This window comes from Eubalaena glacialis, chromosome 16 (assembly GCF_028564815.1).
Source record: "Eubalaena glacialis isolate mEubGla1 chromosome 16, mEubGla1.1.hap2.+ XY, whole genome shotgun sequence".
Taxonomy (NCBI): Eukaryota; Metazoa; Chordata; class Mammalia; order Artiodactyla; family Balaenidae; genus Eubalaena; species Eubalaena glacialis.
This window is the reverse complement of record NC_083731.1, coordinates 68414944-68436821: the sequence shown is the minus strand read 5'-3', so window position 1 is coordinate 68436821 and position 21878 is coordinate 68414944. Positions and strand designations below refer to the sequence as shown.

The 21878-nt window shown below is 36.4% G+C and overlaps 1 protein-coding gene across 5 annotated transcripts in view; it reads right to left on the bottom strand.

Moving 5' to 3' along the window:
* Nucleotides 1-21878, bottom strand: part of GPALPP1 (GPALPP motifs containing 1) — a 29873-nt gene that overhangs the window by 1737 nt on the left and 6258 nt on the right. Inside the window, exons 2-8 of one of the 5 annotated variants that reach the window (XM_061170755.1) lie at nucleotides 20654-20786; nucleotides 19584-19688; nucleotides 16883-16988; nucleotides 9148-9282; nucleotides 8546-8710; nucleotides 5547-5645; nucleotides 369-587 (exon numbers count right to left, since the gene is read on the bottom strand). In XM_061170755.1, the coding sequence (XP_061026738.1) occupies nucleotides 369-587; nucleotides 5547-5645; nucleotides 8546-8710; nucleotides 9148-9282; nucleotides 16883-16988; nucleotides 19584-19688; nucleotides 20654-20786 (962 nt within the window). The remainder of the gene's footprint in view (nucleotides 1-368; nucleotides 588-5546; nucleotides 5646-8545; nucleotides 8711-9147; nucleotides 9283-16882; nucleotides 16989-19583; nucleotides 19689-20653; nucleotides 20787-21878) is intronic. The other 4 variants (XM_061170757.1, XM_061170756.1, XM_061170758.1 and 1 more) reach the window with 4 other exon arrangements.

Genomic DNA, 21878 nt, shown 5'->3' with positions numbered 1-21878 from the left:
ATCTTGTTTAACATAAAAAGACTGCTAGCAAACCTCATTCTTTAATGAAGCATGCATATTTACCCAAGCTTCAAACCACACTTTCCTTTGCCATGTTTCACAAATGAAAAGCTTTTATTTTAGCATTTTGAATAGTAATGCCCTGTTAGGTTATTATGAGGACAAGTCTACTTTCCCAGTATACAACATTTTTTATTCCACAAGGCTGAATTTTCAAACCTCACAGTTTACTTAGAAAATAAAGATCTGCAGGTTTATAATCTACTTTATTATAAAAGGAAATAAATTTTTACACACAGTTATATATGAGTATTTAGAAAAGTTCAAATTTATCAGTATGAAAATATACCTCACTGAAATATACTTACTTATAAAAACATATTGCCTTTGCCATGTGAAAACCTGGTGTTTAGTTCCCTAGATTTCTTTATCAGGGCTTTTTTCTGAGCTTCATCAAACCGATGAACTTTGAGATCCGTATCACGGTTAAATGGTATTCTTTCTTGGGGCTTATTTTTATCTTCAGCAGCCTTATTCTTCAGTTTTTTCTGATGAATGTCCATAAGAGATTCTGACCTTTTTGATTCCTGGGGAGAGCAAGACAGTAGAAAGAAAAATCTTATATAGATCATTGACAGAATATAATCATGAAACAAAAGAATGAAGTAGTAATGGTAAACATTAAGGAGGGCTATTTACAAACCCAATAGGTTTGTCCAAATCTAAGACAGCATCTCTGAAGAAAATGTGTTATCAGAGGCAAATTCAATTAGACCAAAATGAAGGTATCTACCAACTATATGCCGTGCAATAAAAAAAGAGCAAGACGGAGAGTAAACTAATGTTTAAATAACCATCATGAAAATCATCGTGTGATTAGTCAACATTAGAGTCCGAACCAAGAACACAGGTGAGAAAGAAGAGCAATTACTATCTCACTTGGGAGCCCGGTTAAAGCTTCATGGATGGGCTGGTCCATGAACCCTCAACGGGTGGAACTGAAGAGATGGGCACTGCCAGGCTGAAGCTAAAGCAAGTGCAAAGTAGAAAAACCACGGCACAGAGATGATAAAATCCAAGGCCAGTGCAGGAAAAGCTGGCATAGTCTGTGTGCCAAGAGAATTTTTGTCCTTTCAGCTTTATCTCCTTCATTTTCTTTCTTTTTAGCTGGGGTAGGTGCTCACATTTTCTTTTTCTTTTCCTTTTTCTTAAATTGAAGTATAGCTGATTTACAATCTATTGGTTTCACATTTTCAAGTATATCTAGTAGGATGAGGTCTGAGCAAAGTCAACTGGTTGCATAAATTAGAGATTCTTTACAGACCTTTCAGTATTGGTTAAACTAAAAGACAGAACAGCCCTGGATTGGAGAAGCAGGGAGTGGGATGCAGGAGTAGATGCAGGTAGTACAGACCAGCAGCCATCAAACTGCGATATATGTATCCTTGGGGGCCACACGGAGGGGATTCCACGGGGTATGAAGGCATGGAGAATTTCAACGTTACCTACCCATGATTCTCAACTTCTTAGCCTCACTTAAAGCTGACTTGCCTGGTAATGCATCTCGTGAGGATGTCTCCCCTTTCATTACAGCCCTTTCCCATTTAACAAAGGAGAGGCCTTTCAGAATCTTATTACAGAATATTGTCTTGGACAGCAAGTCTCCAGAGCATCAAATAAAAAACCTGAAATACTGTATGAATGAAACTTCTTCTAATCAAGGAACTGTAAACCCAGGAGGCTTTGTGTCCTTTTGTGTCTCAAACATATTTCTCTGAAGAGCGTAATGTCCTTTCGGAATGGGTAGTTTGGCTCTTGTTGGAATGTTCTGAATGCAGATATACTGCAGAATGGGGCAATGAAAGAAAAGACAATTTTTGCTTAACAATCACATCTCTTCCAGGCCCTGCCTCCTGTCAGAGAATATATTTGAGAGCAAAGACATGAGGAGAGCTCAGTAAGAGCAAAATAACTGGTAAGAAACGATGAAGGTGGCAGCATCTTATTTTATCAGAAGACAAACTCATGGTACCTACGACCTACGTTACAATTCAGAAGTGTCATAGGAATGATCATAATCACATCTATTTGAACAGAGAAATGAAGTCAGACTTTCTCACAGAAAGTCAGTCTCAATCGTCTGTCTGATTTGACAATGAGATCTGACTTTATCAGTTAAGTTATGTGGTTGCTATTTCCTATAAATTGAGCTCTATCTGGATGCTGTATTAGTAAATATTTATTTGAATTAGCACTATTTCCATGTTCTCAATCCCTCTCATTTCATAAATTGGTCATTTCATAAATCTTGGTAAAGTCTTTAGGAAACAAATTGATTTGCAAGTTAAGTGCTTTCGAATTCTTTATTTTTAATGAAAACTGGAGGTGAAAAAAAATCAAATGTTGCTAAGAAAAAATAACCTATCAATACATATGGCATGGAGAAACAGTTAAGAACTAAAGTTCTGCATTTGGAAAAATCTGGTTAGCAATGACGGTGCTGACATTTTCAACACTGGTGACCTTAGGCAAGTTATTTAAGCCTCAATTTCTCAGCTGTAAGATAATAAATCATAATAGTAATAATGTCTAAATATTTGGATGAGGTAGGAGTTAAGTAATCTAATGAATACAAAGGATTTAGTAGTGTGGCGGGGTTCGTAAGAATCAGTCAAGGGACTTCCCTGGTGGTGCAGTGGTTAAGAATCCTCCTGCCAATGCAGGGGACATGGGTTCAAGCCCTGGTCCGGGAAGATCCCACATGCCACGGAGCAACTAAGCATGTGAGCCACAACTATTGAGCCTGTGCTCCAGAGCCCACGAGCCACAACTACTGAGCCCATGCGCCTAGAGCCCATGCTCCGCAACAAGAGAAGCCACCGCAATGAGAAGCCTGCGCACCGCTTTGAAGAGTAGCCCCCGCTCGCTGCAACTAGAGAAAGCCTGCGCACAGCAACAAAGACCCAATGCAGCCAAAAAAAAAAAAAAAAAAAATCAGTCAATAAATGTTAAGTATTCAATTCACTGAGCACATACTATATTGTAATCCTCACAACATCTCTATAAATTAAATGTTATTATTCCCATTATACAGATTTGGAAAGTGAGAATGAGAAAATAAGCCCTGTTCACGGGGGCTGGAGAGTCAGGGCACTATAGCCCTTCCTCACTCTCTTTACCCTGTCCCTCAGTATCCAGTAGGGTGGCAATGCTGCCAGCTTGTGCCCTTTGGAAAAAAGATGGAAAACGGTCCTCAGCTGAGAAGTTATTAAATGTCTAGCCGTTCTGAATGCAAAAAAAAAAGACCAATGTGAAAAAAAATCAAAGTTGAGAGAGAGTTGACAGTTGAGAGATCATTAATAATAATTTTTTGTTAATAGATCATTATAAGGTTTAAGTAAGTAACTAGAGATCACACCAAAAGCCAATTCATATAGAGATCAATTTGCTAAATGACTGGTTTGCTGATTTACCAAATTTGATCATTTAACAAAAGTGTGTAGGTTTTATATTAATTTACAAAAAGACAGGGCAATTTATTTTGAATGGGCTAGTTTTTCAGCAGTTTTTGAAAATTCATGCTAAGATTCTAGTTGTTTGGTTTTTATTTTGCCTTCATGGTAATATTTTAAAGAGTGTTCAATTTATCAATACTAAGAGTTATAAGATGGTTTAGTCTTAAGACTATATTAATATTTTGAAAACTATATCTCATAAGTAACCAAAATTTCAGCATAAGATTAGAACCCTAATTTTTTGGATGTGTTTTAAAATAAATTGCAGACACTGTTACATGTATCCCTAGTATTTCAGCATGATTTCACTAACTAGAGTTCAATATTTGTTTGCAATTTTTTCTTTTAAAGTAAATTTACATACAATGAAATGTACAAATCTTAATACTACATTCACTGAGTTTTACAATTCAAACTCCTAGCAATTTCTGGAACATATTTCCATCACCTCAGAAAGTTCTGTATGCCCCTTCCTAGTCCATCTCCATAATCCCACTCCAACAACAACTATTCTGATTTTTTTCCCATCATAGATTCATTTTGTTTATTGTAGAGCTTCATATAAATGGAATCATACAGTAGTACTTGGATAGGAAGTCTTGCGTAAGACTCCTTTCGCTCAGCATAATGACTTTGAGATTAATCCACGTTGTTGCATTTATTTGTAATTTGTTCCTTTTTATTGCCGAGTAGTATTTTATCATGAACACAGTTTGGCTTTTTCTTTCTCTCATTGATGGACAGCTGGGTTGCTTGAAGTATTTAGCTGTTATGAATAAAGTTTCTATGAACATTCCTGTATAAGTCTTTTTGAAGCTATTATGAGTGAACACGCTCGAGTCTGCGAAAACACGTTTTCATCTGTCTTACATAAACACCCAGGGGTGGAGTTGCAGGGTCATAGGGTAGGTGTTCGTTTAGTTTTATAGGAAATGCCTGTTTGGAAAAAGGCCCAGCTTGTTAATTTTCAGCTATTCTTCCTTTCTAACATAACTCATTACAGCTATAAATTTTGCCTCTAAGTACCACTTTATATTACATCTCACACATTTTGATATGTCGTACTGAATATTTTTTTATCATTCAGGTTTAGGTATTTTCTAACTTCCATTATCATGTCTTCTTTGATGTAAAGTTTAAATTTTGAATTTTCTAATTTCCAGTTGTGTAGGGCTTTTAAGTTATTCTGAAGTTTAACTTAAATTCTTTGTGGTGCCTGAATGATAGTGATTCTTTCAGTTTTGTTGAGACTTGACTTTGAGCTGGTCAGTTTTCAAAGATGTTCCATTTGGGTTGGGTTTCTGGTCAGTTTCTAACTATCTTTCATGTATGCTTCACTGTTTGTGGTACTGGTCTACATATGCCCAATAAATCATGCTAACTATATTTTTAATGCTTATGGAAATTTTCATGAACTAATACGCTAGGAACAGAAGGTAATTTTCCTGAATACCTTTCAGGGACCAAAGGGTTCAATTGTTTACATTTATTCTTTGAGCTGGAACACTAGTGTTTTGTTTTTGTTTTTTTTTATGAGTAAGAGACTATTACAAAATAATAATATGCCCAATGAATACTGACTGTTTAGTTTATAAATTTAAATTGAACCATATTTTAAATTTTTATATTTATATAGATTTATGTTTTTCTCCCATATTTAAATCATTACATCAAACATTCCAAATCAGCTTACAATTTAAAACGTATGAATTGGGCTCTCTAGGAGTTAGTAGGGCTCTTACTTTATAATCATGTGCTACCCATCTCTAGGAATTGAATTTCTGATATATGACTTAAGTAAAAAGTGAACTGAAAATGTTACGAGATGCATTAAAAAAGCCTACACGAAAGGACTACACACACACACACACATACACATACACACAAGAGTATTTTTCAGAACAGATGTATATAAAAAGACTGAGATGAAAAGGAAGACTAAGAAAGAGAAACAAGAAAAAGAGAAAAAATGAGAAGAGCATTAAAAGATGGGAAAAAATGAAAGGCCGTATATTTTACCCCCTGACTTACATTGTATGCGGATACCTGCTCGGCCAATCTCTTTTCCATTCCTGTCAATATATGTTCTTCATCCTTCTTACTGAATGACTTTCTTGCTTCTGGTGTCTCCTGAAGAACGAACACAGAAAACACATTACTAAACCATATAATTAAGAGAAAATAAAAAAGAAATACTATTATTTTAATTCAGATTGAGTAATAGGAGACTAAACGAAGCCAGGCCCGTTGAATCTCTTCCCACTAGAAATGTTAATATACTTGATAAGGTATCTGTTAGTGTTCTACTCTAACATTTGCCTGAAAACAAGAAAAAAACCCAAAAAACCTCCAACCAATCAACTAACTGGATTTTATCAAACTCAGAGATGAGACTGACAAACAATAATGAAATGTAGAAGAGAAAATAAGGCTTAAAAAGAAATCTTATATTATCTGTTTTCAAAGCTAGGAAAAGCACTCTTGAGGGAAAAAAAATAAAAAGAAATAAATGGGGTACAGAAAAAATAAAAATAAAACTATCTTTATTCACAGAGGACATGACTGGCAATGTAGAAAATGCCAAAGAATCTATTAAAAAATTCTTGGCATTAGTAAGCATAAGTGTAGCAAAGCTGCAGGATGCTAGGTCAACATACAAAATATACCAGCAATGAACAACTGGAATTTGAAATTTAAAAAGAAATACCATTTACCATAGCACACACACACACACACAAATGAAATACTTAGGTAAATTTCCAATAAATTTTAGTTAGGAAAAAAAAAGTATTCTGGAGAATATAGTCCCAACCAGGAAGGAAGAAGGCCCATATAAAATCAGCTGAAAACCACTTTCCTCAAAGCATGTTTTTATACTGTTGCTGTTTGCTTAAGAAAGCCAAGGAGGTCCCCACACCATTTTTACCTTAATGATGGACTAAAACAACATTGTACTTAATAAATAAAGTATGTTAAAAAACATAGGAGTAGCTCATTCCTTATTTTTCCATAAAAATTTCCCCAGAAAGATTCTTTTACTTGTAAATATTAAGAGAAAAAATGATGTTCTGATAAGATGGAGGTGAAAACCTGACCAGTTAAGAGTTAGTAAATCTAGTCAAGACTGGGAAATGAGAACATAACAGATCTTATTCAATTAATTTATGCATAACACTGCCATTTCTTTCTAAAAAGCAATCTTACTTCATTTGGGCATGTTGGTTAAGTGAATGTGCGAACATTAGTGGTATGAGAGATGAATGCTGGGGAATCAAATATAAAAAAGTAAGATGAAGTGGTGGAGAAAATCTACAAAAAGGTAATTTGGAGAGAGATAAAAAAGGAAACTTGACTAAGATCTGTTACAAAAATCAAAAATTAGCCATGACCTTTATACAGGACAGCTCTGTGACACTATATAATTTGTACCACAAATATAAGTCTGTGGTATTATATGCTGTAATACAGTGTCACATAAAATTTAAGGGGTATTAGTCATCCCTTTGGGAGTCTGTTGTAAACACAGAACAAAACACTTTCAGCCCTGAAAAGAATGACCAGATCTAAAGAACTCAGTCACAGGGCCTAAAATCACTTGAGTTCAAATTATACTGGCTAGTTTCTGTTCGTTCCGTTTTTCTGTGGTATTTTTCTTTGAGGAAGACTCCCTGCATATCTGGCTGTAGGCTAGACATCTACTCACATACAATGAGGAACACAAGGACTGAAAAAAGCACAAATAAAAAGTCCATGTAAGCAAGGGGATTAAATGTCTTTTTGGAGACAATCTTAAAGGCTAAATTATAAAGAACGTCAGTATGTTATTTTTATAAAAGACCAGTTAAGAAAGAGCAGACAGGCGTTCCAACACTAGTCATTCACGGTGTGTGGCTCGCTTCTATACCGTACCTTCTGTTGTCTCTTCTGCCCTCAGGTGTGTTGGTTCACCTCACCTTTCTGTTACAACTCTCAGATTTCCTTGAATACTCCGGGCAAAGGAGAACTTATGATTTTGCCACATATTCTGCTAAAATGTGGAGACTGCCACATATCATCCACATTTTAACCATGACACTATTTCACAACCAATTCTCCACTAAAATGAAAGCGCCGTAAGGAGCTTTTTCTATTACCTGTGACCAAACAGAATACCTGGCAGAGGAGATATTCAATTTACAGTTATAGAATGAAGATGGAAATCCTCATAATTCTAGGTACTGATGAACAAGATAAACAGAGTTAGGGGTGTGAATTGAAGTCAGAACTGATAAAGCTATAATCATAAGGTGCCAATTAGTCAAGCACTTAAGATTGGAATGGGACATCTCAAGGAAACTGAAACTTTGGGATGGAGTGAATTTAAGGAGTTAGTGCTGAGGATACTGGTTGGACCCCTAACTTACAATGGAATATTTCATAATAAATGGAGAGGTCCAAGAAAAGAAAATCTAACAATAATATTTTATGCATACTTTTGTGGGTATTTTTTAAATAAATTATTCAATGTATTAATGAAAGGGCTTTTTGCCTATCTTGACAGTAATATGAAGTTTAGTGCACTTGAGCTACTGTTATTTTGAGAGAGAGTCCCTATGTATCACTTAACTTGCTAGGTTAATCTGTGCCTTGGCTTGTTCAAGACATTTTAAAAGAAATTTTCATGGAGATAGTATGATGTATAAAGACCAGGGGATTTGGAGTCAGAAAGGTCTAGAAGGGAATTACTGTTCATGACTTACCAGCATTTAATTCCAGAAAAGGTGACCTCATAGAGGATAGTGTCTCCCTTCATAAAATGAGGTCAGTAAACCTATGTCTCCAGGTTCTCGAGATTTAGATGAGACAATTTATTGGGAAATAGTAAGTAAATACACAGGAAGCAACTGGCGTCACTTCCTGTTAACTTTCCTTCAGGGGAAATCTTTTCCCTTTGGAATCATAATTTAAAAAACAGTATGCAAATAATTTTGCCTCCTATTTTTTCAAAATAGAGTCAACATGGACAAAAATACAGGAACAAACCCTCTTACCTTAGCTTTCCTTTCCCTGTCAGCTGGCATATCTGTCCAGACTGATCGATCTCCAGATTTGTCAGCAGCTCTTCTCTTGAAAGTTCTGGGCCCAAGACCAAAGTCTTTCAGCTCCTGAGGAAGCTCAGTCATCCAAGACTCTCTTGTAATTGGTTTAGATGAATCCTTAAGAGAAATGAAAAGTAAAAAAAAAAAAAGTAGCCTTGGAAAATGTGTATATGTGTGCGTGTGTGCACATGTATGTGTGTATGTGTGTAGAATACTGTATAAGTGACTATGCTTCTCAACTGAGGCTTGAAAGTTAATTAACAGCCTTTAAGAGAAAGGATTTAATAGACTATTTTTTTTTTGGTCATATATGAATACTTTTATCTAATTTATTGTTCCTTTGACTTAATGTTATCTTTTGCCATACAGAAATTTTTAAGTAGGCAAAATTTCTACTCTTTTCCTTTTATAGCTTCTGAATTACCTAAAGCCTAAATTTTTATACACTTACATATGTACATATACATTTTTTTAATGTCCGTTTTTAAAATTGAGATTTTTAATATATTTGGTCAATTTCTCAGAGAAAAGTGTACTATGTATTTAAAACTTACATCATCTCCTTTAGTCAGTTTTTCTTTCATTCTCTGGGCCCTTTTTTCAAACTCTGTCGTTACACTAGAGTTAACTGGTCCTTTGGCAGGCATCGGCCCAATAATGTCCTCCTCTTCACTGCTACCTGTTTCCTTCTGAAATAAGAAAATGATCCTAAATTACTTAAAATTTAACTGTGACTGATAACCTAGAAACAGAACAAAAAGCAAACACTGTGTTGCTGGCTAATCACTGAGCACCCTTCCTGTGCCTTCCTCAAGTGCACCATACAAAAATGACAAATCCAGGGGCTGTGGACTGTCCCACCTCTTCCCTATGTCCACGGCAGAGCTCATTAACTCATCTCAGTCCTCTTCCTGATGGACATAGATGTGGCCTCACAATTTCTCTGTAATATTCCAGAGAATTATTAATGATTCGTCAGAGATGACACAAGTTGAAACCATTTTCTTTCCTGGTACATAAAGAGCTCTTTGGAATAAGATGCACACAAATAAGACATTCTTGGAAGCTGTATCAGCCTTCATGATTTAGTACAGTCCACCGAAACAGAAATGCTGTGCAAAGCCTTACAAAATACTGGTCCGAACGAGTTAATTTGGTTCCCAAAATATTTCTCTCATTACCCCAAAGACACAATATTATTGAAATAATTGAATTCCAGTAGTTCTTAGTAAATCATTTTTTTAAGTTAATTAATTTTTTTAAAGAACAGTGACTATATTTTAATTTTTTTTTTTTTTGGTTGCGCTGGGTCTTCAATGCTGTGTGTGGGCTTTCTCTAGTTGTAGCCAGTGGGGGCTACTCTTCGTTGCGGTGCGCGGGCTTCTCATTGAGGTGGCTTCTCCTGTTGCGGAGCACGGGCTCTAGGCGTGCGGGCTTCAGTAGTTGCAGCACATGGGCTCAGTAGTTGCGGTGCACACGGGTTCTAGAATGCAGGCGCAGTAGTTGTGGTGTACGGGCTTAGTTGCTCTGTGGCATGTGGGATATTCCTGGACCAGGGCTCGAACCCATGTCCCCTGCATTGGCAGGCGGATTCTTAACCACTGAGCCACCAGGGAAGTCCCATTACTAAATCATTTTATTAAAGGGTTTTCATGTAAGACTGTGTTAGATGCTATATGCACTTGGGTTTAAAACAGTCCTTGTCAGACACAAAAGACCCCAAATAGCCAAAGCAGTCTTGAGGGAAAAAAACGGAGCTGGAGGAATCAGACTCCCTGACTTCAGACTACACTACAAAGCTACAGTAATCAACACAGTATGGTACTGGCACAAAAACAGAAATATAGATCAATGGAACAGGAGAGAAAGCCCAGAGATAAACCCATGCACCTATGGTCAACTAATCTATGACAAAGGAGGCAAGGATATACAATGGAGAAAAGAGAGTCTCTTCAATAAGTGGTGCTGAGAAAACTGGACAGCTACATGTAAAAGAATGAAATTAGAACACTCCCTAACACCATACACAAAAATAAACTCAAAATGGATCAAAGACCTAAATGTAAGACTGGACACTATAAAACTCTTAGACGAAAACATAGGAAGAACACTCTTTGACATAAATCACAGCAACATCTTTTTTGATCCACCTCCTAGAGTAATGGAAATAAAAACAAAAATAAACAAATGGGACCTAATGAAACTTAAAAGCTTTTGCACAGCAAAGGAAACTACAAACAAGACAAAAAGACAACCCTCAGAATGGGAGAAAATATTTGCAAATTAATCAACAGACAAAGGATTAATCTCCAAAATATATAAACAGCTCATGCAGTTCATATTAAAAAAACAAACAACTCAATCTAAAAATGGGGAAAGACCTAAATAGAAGAAGACCTAAATAGCCCCTTCTTTCTCCAAAGAAGACATACAGATGGCCAAGAAGCACATGAAAAGCTGCTCAACATCACTAATTATTAGAGAAATGCAAATCAAAACTACAATGAGGTATCACCTCACACCAGTCAGAATGGGTATCATCAGAAAATCTGCAAACAACAAATGCTGGAGAGGGTGTGGAGAAAAGGGAACCCTCTTGCACTGTTGGTGGGAATATACATTGATACAGCCACTATGGAGAACAGTATGGAGGTTCCTTAAAAAACTAAAAATAGAATTACCATATGACCCAACAATCCCACTACTGGGCATATACCCAGAGAAAACCATAATTCAAAAAAAAGACACATGCACCCCAATGTTCACTGCAGCACTATTTACAATAGCCAGGTCATGGAAGCAACCTACGTGCCCATTGACAGAAGAATGGATAAAGAAGATGTGATACATATATACAATGGAATATTACTCAGCCATAAAAAGGAACGAAATTGGGTCATTTGTAGAGACGTGGATGGATCTAAAGACTGTCATACAGAGTGAAGTCAGTCAGAAAAACAAATATTGTATATTGACACATATATGTGGGACCTGGAAAAATGGTACAGATGAACCGGTTTGCAGGGCAGAAATAAAGACACAGATGCAGAGGACAAACGTATGGACACCAAGGGGGGAAAGCGGCAAGGGGGGTGGTGGCGGTGGGATGAACTGGGAGATTGGGATTGACATATATACACTAATATGTATTAACTAAATAACTAATAAGAACCTGCTGTATAAAAAAATAAATAAAGCAGTCCTTGTCCTCAACGAGGAGAGAAAGATAAACAACAAGATGAACAACAATAAGATGTTTGTCCTCCAGCTGTGACAGGAAGCTTCTTCCTCTTATTTTTTCAAACTACCAGGATTAGGCAAGTTAATTTGTGTTCTTTACATTTTCCCTGCTAACCATTTAATGGTTAACTTTCTGTGGTTTCTTCTCTGAACCCTTATAACAATTGCTCTTAGTACAAATAACTAGATAATCACATATTGTCTTGCGGCTTATTCTAAGCCACACACACACACACATACACTCTCCCTCTCTCAATAACTATGGACTTTGCTTCATTTGAAGACTGGGAAATGGCATTATTATTCCTGTTTTCTTTTTGAGGAAACCTACTTTGAAAGGTTAAACAACTTCTCTGAGGTTATGAAACTAGTATCTAAGACTCCAATATTCTAAGATCAGGGCCAGTATTTTTTCTACTTATACTACAGCAGCCCCTCTATTTTCTTTATTTCAACTGCTAATGATCTAACTTTAAATGTTTATAGCTTACTTCTACAACAGTAAGCTCTTTGATAGCAAAGACATTGTCTTAAACATATTTATAGCCCCCTACAAATATAATACGTGGTGACATAAAACAAGCAGATATAGAAGACATAATAAACTTTTAATACTGTAAGAGACATGATATCAATATAGTGTTGAAGTTTAGGATGATGGGATAAGCTAATGACAGTTACACTCCCATCCAACAAGAGATGGTTTTATAAAGGTAGATGCCTGAAATTTTTAGAAATAAAAATCACTTAGGATATTGGGAGACAGAAACTAAATGCGTGGATGGAGGAACAAACAAAATCAGGCCCAATACACTAAAATAAAAAGAGAACCCAGAATCACAAACCTAAATCCAATCTAGGTATTAAATCATTTTGGTGTCCTGGATGAGTTATTTAAATTTTTTTAAAAAGGCGAGTTATAATATTTTATCCAGAGATATAATAGAAATTACGTACCCTACTGGTTTATAGTTAGGACTGCAGAGTTAGACCTAGTTTCAAGGCCTCAATTTGCCACTGTATCAGCCCTGTGACCTCAAGCGTAATATTATCATTATTTTTTAACATCTTTATTGGAGTATAATTGCTTTACAATGGTGTGTTAGTTTCTGCTTTATAACAAAGTGAATCAGCTATACATATACATATATCCCCATATCTCCTCCCTCTTGCATCTCCCTCCCTCCCACCTTCCCTATCCCACCCCTCTAGGTGGTCACAAAGCACCGAGCTGATCTCCCTGTGCTATGCGGCTGCTTCCCACCATCTGTTTTACATTTGGTAGCGTATATATGTCCATGCCACTCTCTCACTTAGTGCCAGCTTACCCTTCCCCGTCCCCGTGTCCTCAAGTCCATTCTCTATGCCTGTGTCTTTATTCCTGTCCTGCCCCTAGGTTCTTCAGAACCTTTTTTTTTTTTTTTTTTAAGATTCCATATATATGTGTTAGCATACGGTATCTGTTTTTCTCTTTCTGACTTACTTCACTCTGTATGACAGACTCTAGGTCCATCCACCTCACTACAAATAACTCAATTTTGTTTCTTTTTATGGCTGAGTAATATTCCATTGTATATATGTGCCACATCTTCTTTATCCATTCATCTGTGGATGGACACTTAGGTTGCTTCCATGTCCTGGCTATTGTAAATAGAGCTGCAATGAACATTGTGGTACACGACTCTTTCTGGATTATGGTTTTCTCAGGGTATATGCCCAGTAGTGGGATTGCTGGGTTGTATGGTAGTTCTATTTTTAGTTTTTTAAGGAACCTCCATACTGTTCTCCATAGTGGCTGTATCAATTTACATTCCCACCAACAGTGCAAGAAGGTTCCCTTTTCTCCACACCCTCTCCAGCATTTATTGTTTGTAGATTATTTGATGATGGCCATTCTGACTGGTGTGAGGTGATACCTCATTGCAGTTTTGATTTGCATTTCTCTAATGATTAGTGATGTTGAACATTCTTTCATGTGTTGTTCACAATCTGTATATCTTCTTTGGAGAAATGTCTATTTAGGTCTTCTGCCCATTTTTGGATTGGGTTGTTTGTTTTTTTGATACTGAGCTGCATGAGCTGCTTGTAAATTTTGGAGATTAATCCTTTGTCAGTTGCTTCATTTGCAAATATTTTCTCCCATTCTGAGGGTTGTCTTTTTGTCTTGTTTATGGTTTCCTTTGCTGTGCAAAAGCTTTGAAGTTTCATTAGGTCCCATTTGTTTATTTTTGTCTTCATTTCCATTTCTCTAAGAGGTGGGTCAAAAAGGATCTTGCTGTGATTTATATCATAGAGTGTTCTGCTTATGTTTTCCTCTAAGAGTTTTATACTGTCTGGCCTTACATTTAGGTCTTTAACCCATTTTGAGTTTATTTTTGTGTATGGTGTTAGGGAGTGTTCTAATTTCATTCTTTTACATGTAGCTGTCCAGTTTTCCCAACAGCACTTACTGAAGAGGGTGTCTTTTCTCCACTGTATATCCTTGCCTCCTTTATCAGAAATAAGGTGACCATATGTGCGTGGGTTTATCTCTGGGCTTTCTCTCCTGTTCCATTCATCTATAGTTCTGTTTTTGTGCCAGTACCATACTGTCTTGATTACTGTAGCTTTGTAGTATAGTCTGAAGTCTGGGAGCCTGATTCCTCCAGCTCCGTTTTTCTTTCTCAAGATTGTCAAGCATATTATTTAATCTTTCTAGGCCGTGGTTTGTCTTTCAGATAGGGATTGTAACAGCTCCAACCAATAACTACTCTATTGCTAAGAGAACCCTGTGTTTTGTTCATTTTCTTTGGAACCACGTGCTTCTCAGGAAACTGGGACCTTCTCTAATTCCTGGGCAAAAATGCTGATAATTCTAAGCCAATCACTTTGGTTTCATTCCTCTTGGCCAACTGATTGGCTTGAGCATGGCATATGATTCAATTTTGGCCAAAGAAATGTGAGGAAAGGTCTACAGGAAACCTGGAAAGGTTTTCCTCTCTCTAAAAAGGGGGCACAGGATAGGGACCCTATGTCTGGGCACTGCCATCTGCATGTTCATCTCAGCACTTGGTCAGCCTAAGAGGAATTAACATACTGTAAATGATAGAGAAGACATAAAAAACTGGGCCCTGGATGATCCATTAGTCTGTTGAATTTACCAACCCTGGAATGACCCTTCCTCTAGACCTCTTCTTAGGTATGAAACACATTTTTCTTATTTGGGGAATACAGATTACAGACCATCCAGGAAATTATATAAACAACCAATTTGTTAACTAACAAGGTTAAGACTACATTTCATTGTGAGTTGGATTTTTTGTTATTAGCAGCTAAAAGCACTCTAGCTGGTGGTAAGCAAGCCAACATAAGTATCTAGGGGAAACCATTTGGGAGAGACTTGGACAGCAAGTATCAAGGCTCAGGAGTAGGAGCCTGTCTGGCATATTTAAGGAGCAAGGAGCTCAGTGTGGTCAGATCAAAATTAGAGAGAAAATCAGGGAGCTAATGGAGGCCAGATTATAGAGGGCCCTGTAAGGACTTTGGCTTTTATGCAGACAGAGGAGGAGCAAATTGATGGTTTTGAGCGTGAATGACATGATCTGATTTTGTTTTATCTGGGCCACTCTAGCTGCTGTGTTGAGAAGAGGTAGCGGAGGAACAAAGGCTAAGTCATGAAGACCAATGAAGCAGGTGAAATATGATGTTGACTGGGATCAGGGTAGCAGAAGCGGCTGGATTCTGGACGTTTTTGAAGGTGGGAACAACAGAATTTGTTGTCAGACTGATTTCTCTGACTAAGGGCCTGACACACTGTAGGTGTTTTATAAACATCTGCTGAAAGAATGAGTAAATGACTCTGGAGTTCATGAGCTTAACCACTGCATTATGCATTATGTATTTCCTTTAGTAACAACCTCAGTGGAATTGCTGAATTCTCAGTGGAGATGCACAGGAGTATATGAATTCATACACAGGAAGGCACTGCAGATTAGCAGACTGAACAGGTGATATAAAATCCTAAGAACTGGGTTTGAGCTCTGACTTTTGATAAGTAGAAATTGTGTGATTTGGAGTTAAGTTACCCAATTTCTCTGGCTTTTAGCATCTCTAAGATACAGATCATGATTATTTCATAAGGCTTTGGAGAAGATGAAAATGCATATATGGGGAAAATGCATTACAAATTATAAAGTATTTTCCAAATCTCAGCTATTGTTAAGGACTGGCCCTCTGTAAGAATATAGGCTTCCTCCTTGACTTCAAAATTACTTGTTCTTTCGGGCTTCCCTGGTGGCGCAGTGGTTGAGAGTCTGCCTGCTAATGCAGGGGACACAGGTTTGAGCCCTGGCCTGGGAGGATCCCACATGCCGCGGAGCAACTAGGCCCGTGAGCCACAACTGCTGAGCCTGCGCGTCTGGAGCCTGTGGTCCGCAACAAGAGAGGCCACGATAGTGTGAGGACCGCGCACCGCGATGAAGAGTGGCCCCCGCTTGCCTCAACTAGAGAAAGTCCTCGCACAGAAACGAAGACCCAACACAGCCAAAAATAAATAAATAAATTAATTAATTAAAAAAAAAAAAAAAAAAGAACTCCTGCAAGAAATCGGTGATAACTTAAAAAAAAAAAAAAAAAAAAAATTACTTGTTCTTTCTTTTCAAAACATCATGTATCCACTAGTGCCCTTGTTATACAATGGTATGAGAGCTGGGTAGGAGAAAGTTAATTTCAATATTTTATAATAATTATTTCACTATTAAAAATTTTCTTAGCTTGTTCTCTTCTGGATCAGATCACAGTGATTCTTTAAACTTTTCATCATGTTCTAGTTTCTAGTACTTTAAAGCTTCCCTTCAATGATGAGAAGCATGAATAGGTAACACCCTGTCACATGTAATTTGCCTTGTTATTTTTCTAACAGAATCTCAGGTCTGTGACAGCTTTTGATTTCATCTACCTAGCTACAATCCTAAATTAGTTTGAATATGATTGAGTCAAATGATTGTAGTTATTCCTATGTAAAGTCTTGAGTTTCTTACATCTTATTCTTTAATAGAAAAAGTTCCAAACCTCAGAGTTGAAATACGATGATACTTGTCTTGGATCATCTCTGCCTTTGTCACTTTTCTGTGCAGATTTAAGAAAACCAGGTGGTAATGCAGGACCTATTATAGGCCTGAAAAATAAAATGTACCTTTATCATTCTCCCTGACTTTAAAAAGTCAGCTTTCAGAACAAAAGCTCACACAAATAATAAAAAGCCAGATAATAACAAATGTTGAAAATGAGAATCTTATTCAACATATTATTTTTACTCTATAACCTAGTATTTTTTCACTGAGTATCATAAAAATAAAAATCTAATTTTTTGTATTTTAACTTTCTATTTGTTAGTCAATGATTAGATGCTAAACCAGTAATCCTCAATCTTTGTGGCAATGGTGTATACCCACTTCCTAAAAGAACTATGTTAAATAAAAATAATAACTTAAAAAAAAAAGTCCTTATTATGGACTAAAGCCTGTGAAGATCTTTTTTATTTTGTGCCTTGGCTTTCAGTTTTGATATTCACCGTCCACTGAAAAATACCTTAGTGGCATTATATTTATAGTCAGAACTACTTAAGTATGAATTGAGTTCTAAGGACATATATAGCAAATGCATACAACAGATGTTAGTAATTTATGGTTATGTGTGCCAAGGCAGTATAAAAACCTAAACACCATCCTAACTAACAATCCAATAATGATGTGGAAGCATATAAGAAGGAAAATAGTTCATTTAAGACCTATATAGAAAAGAAAAGTTAGTACGCTAACTACATTTCAACCAGTGTACTTTTCTGTTTCCTTCAAAAAACCCTGGTTGGTATAAGTCACTCCATTTTCTATCTGTGCAAAATAACACCCAAGCACAACATGAACCAGTAGGTGGCAGAGCTGGAGTTTGAACCCTGGTCCATCTGATGCCAAAGTTCATTTTCTTTCTAGCTGCCCTACTGCCACATTCTGAGGGAACAGACATCCGTTCAAAAGAGAAAACTGCCTAAATTCTGGGCCTTAAAAAGAAAAAGTCCTACTTTATGTATGGAAAAAACAAAAGAGGAACGATACTTTCTACTCTCTTTCATACTGTTAAGTTTCTCCATTCTTTGGTTTTTTCCAGAGATGTCCCTGTGCAAGTGTTACCAACCAAGATGGCACTGATGCCCTAAGTTGAATTTTCCAGATTGCACTATGTTCAATTAGAGTCTTACAGACAGGTTTCCCGGTAGGATAGAAACAGTACTAGAGTCACAAGGTCTAGGGTCTGATCCTGGCCATTTAATTACCTCTTGTCTTGGTTCATAAAACTGCTATGAACCAAAACAATTTTGCAAATGAAAAATGCGGAAGTGTGGCATTGTTAGAAAGATCAAATTAGTTATCATTTATAAAGTATAAGGAAGTGCTGTATGGGTTTTTTTCTGAGTACAGTTTTTAGCAGATCTACAAATGCAATTACAGCTCAATTCTCTGGCCTCAGGGAATTTGTGAGGATAAAACCACTAACACATAAAATCTTAAAATATAGTAAAGTAACATAACCACGACACATGCTGTGGACGTGTATGAGGTTTTGCCTCCAATATATGCTTCCACCTGTTTATTTCAAACATCTATTTTACTATTGTCAAAATAGAAAGAAATCGCTATGTATCTAATAATCTATTTTCTTGAACAGAATGTTATATCCCAGCAGTCAGCAAATTTCCCATAAAAACCCAGACAGGAAATTTTAGGCTCTGAGGGCCACATTTGGTCTTTGTTGCATATTCGTCTTTGTATTTTAATGACCCCCTAAAGATCATTCTTAGCTCAGGGCCATACAAAAATAGGCAGTGGACTGCCTATTCCTCTTATTTCTTCTTTCTTTTTTTCAATAATAAGCATCCCTTTACTTGCTGATGCCATTACAGAAACTGACTACATTCGCAACAAAAAGTGTTTTTTGAGTTGAAGTCAGAGGCAGTTACTCCCCAAAAGTTACATGAAAATTAGAAGCTGACAAGTGTGATTATAACCTCTGAATATAAAATGTACAACAGCCTTTTCTACTTGTTCTTGCATATTGGGATACAGTGTTATGAATTATAAACAATATGGTGTGCAATTTCATATTCAGCAGTTAAATATTTTATAATTCCGAGAAGACAGGAATCAGTATTTACTATATGTTTATTCTGTGCCAGGCACTATATAAGAATCACACATGTATATATATGCATATAAATATGAAATCTCAATCACCACGACAATTCTGTAAGGTACATGTTGCTATCTTATTCCACAGATGACAAATCTGAGGTTCGGTGAAGTTAACTGTGTAACTTGGCACATAGGAATTTGTCTATTCTTTCAATAAATAATTAAGAAGACGTCTGAATTAGAAGTCAAATACCGGGATTCCAGCCCCAGGTGTACCACTGACTATGTGTGCAATCTTACTTGTTTAAAAAAAAATGGGGAAGAAGGGTCGTGTTTCACCCAGCCTGCCACAGAACACTCTTGTGAGTATCAAATAAGAGATGTGGAAGTTTTTTATGAATTATAAAAGTGTCATAAACGTGTAAATAATTATTTTCCTTATATGAATTTTAAAATTACAGTTACTTTTACTTCAAATTTATTTCAAATGTTATATAAACACATAAGTTAAAAAACAATTTCAGACAACTCTTTAATGAATTAACGGACACTAGAAAAGACTGGCCGGAAGTAGTATACATTACCACCTTGGAGGAGAATCATCCTGCTTTTTAAATCCAGGAGGAAGGGCTGGTCCAAAAAACCCTTCATCATCATCATCATCGTCATCCTGATTTCTCCTCTGTTTTCTGAAAACACGGTAGTGTAATTTTATGCATGTATGTCAAAATTTTCTTCATAGAGAAATTTCCATTTTTAAAAGAACATTAACTTCAACTAGTTGTACAAACACTGAAACAATAAATTAATCTTGCCAAATAAGAAAAAAAAATCTACCACAGATCTTATACTAATCTTTTCTTGAAATTCATTTATGGTCTAAAAATAGAGATTGGTTACTTCTTTACAGCAGTAATATATCAATTTTCTATATTTTCTGTGTTGTTTAAGAGTCCATTCAATGAAGTTTCAAATACTCTACTTGCTAGATATTTTTGAGCAAAAAGTTTATGGCACTGGTTTTTAAATTCACTTAAGTAATAGCTTTAAGTTGCTACTTCTGTCTCTTACTCATTAAAATGCTTTAAAAAAGACCTTGCTATCCAATAATAAACAAAGATTCGACTTCTTATTTACATCGACCTGTGGTGAGTAAGGCTAGGTCAGAGGGAATCATTCATTTACTTAAACAAAAAGCACATACTGCATACATAATTTTTTTTTTTAAAGCATATTCTTTTTTTTGGGTTGTGCGGCTTGTGGGATCTTAGTTGCCCAACCAGGGATCAAACCTGTGCCCCCTGCATTGGAAGCACGGAGTCCTAAGCACTGGACGACCAGGGAGTTCCCTGCATGCATAATTTTAAAAAGAAGATATATGGTCTATTTAGAATATTTAATCACTTCAATAATACCTTAAGGAAAAATCCTTTATATAAGACTTTTATTGAAATTCTAGATATCTCCAGAGCTATATACTACTAAAATAAATTTCTTTCTGAAAGGTATAGTTCATGAGGAAATGCCATATGAAGTAATTTCTTCCTGTGCTGTATAAATGCAGGTTATGATATCCCCTTACCAGCTCTCTGTTCTAGCCAGCGTACACCAGATTTGAAGCTTGGTTTACCATTTAATGTAATAAGTGACTCACCTTGCAGTTGGACCAGTGTCATCTTCTTCAGATTCTTGATTTCCTTCTTCAGACAAAGAACTACTGTCCTCGTCGCTGTCTGATGACTTTGAACTACTGCTTTTGTAATTAGGGGGCAGAGCTGGTCCTGCAACTAAAGAAGATGTCTTGTGTATGTCATAAGTAGCCACAACTGTTTCAATGAACTCCCTAGTTGACATTTCACACTTTCTTTTCTGAAATTCTCAGCACAGGCTGGCTATCATTTATTATGGATTTTAATCTCATTTGCTCCTGTTGTGTACAGTGGGTTTGTCTTTCCAACTCCAGGAAGGCAGAAATCATCTTACACAGTGTTAACTATGAGATTCACAAAAGCTTTAATACCCAACTTATAATTATAGCAATAGCACATAATTTCCCTGACATCTTGCAATTTTTGCATTGGTTGCAATTTTGGTTGGTGCAACTGCCAAAATGGTTTCATGATTTTGTTTTTTCCTTACGGACAGCATATGGTAGACAATATTTATATCACGGAGCTAACCAAACAACAAATTTGCCATTCCACAGTCTAACATAGTAAAAATCAAAATTATCCATTCTGGTTTCTGACTAAGAATCACCACTTAAAAATATCTTTATTGGTTAATTACCATACTTCTCAGTTAGCTTTCTGTTCGAGATGATTTTCCAAGCAGAAACAAAAGTAGAGGCACTCTAAATTCTCCTGCCTACTAGTAAAGATTCAGAGAAGAGAATGAGGTCACATTGGGATGCAGATGCCAAGGAAGAGGTAAGGGTGTTCTGTGCCCACTCACCAGAGTGAATTGCTCTCACTTCATGGCTTAGCAAAATTATAAATTATTGCATGATATCATTGTACGATGTCACACAGACACAACTGTCTATGTCGATCCTCAGCAGTGATGCTAAAACTCTACTGACATAGTTCCCAAGCCTGGGTGTTTATCAGACTTGCCAAAATATTTTTAAAAAAGAGATTCCTGGGCCCTTGCCCCAGAGATTCTGACTTAGTTGGCCTGGAGTAGGGCCTGGAAATATGATTTTCCAAAGAGCTTCCCAGGTATGCTATTCCTTCAGTATTAATAACAACAAAAACTTAAAAGAGATTTACATGCATTTCCCTATTTAATTCTGACAACAACCTTATTAGGAAAGCAGTATTACTTCTATCTTACAGATGAGGAAACTGAGGCAGAGAGACAGTAACTTGCCCAATTTT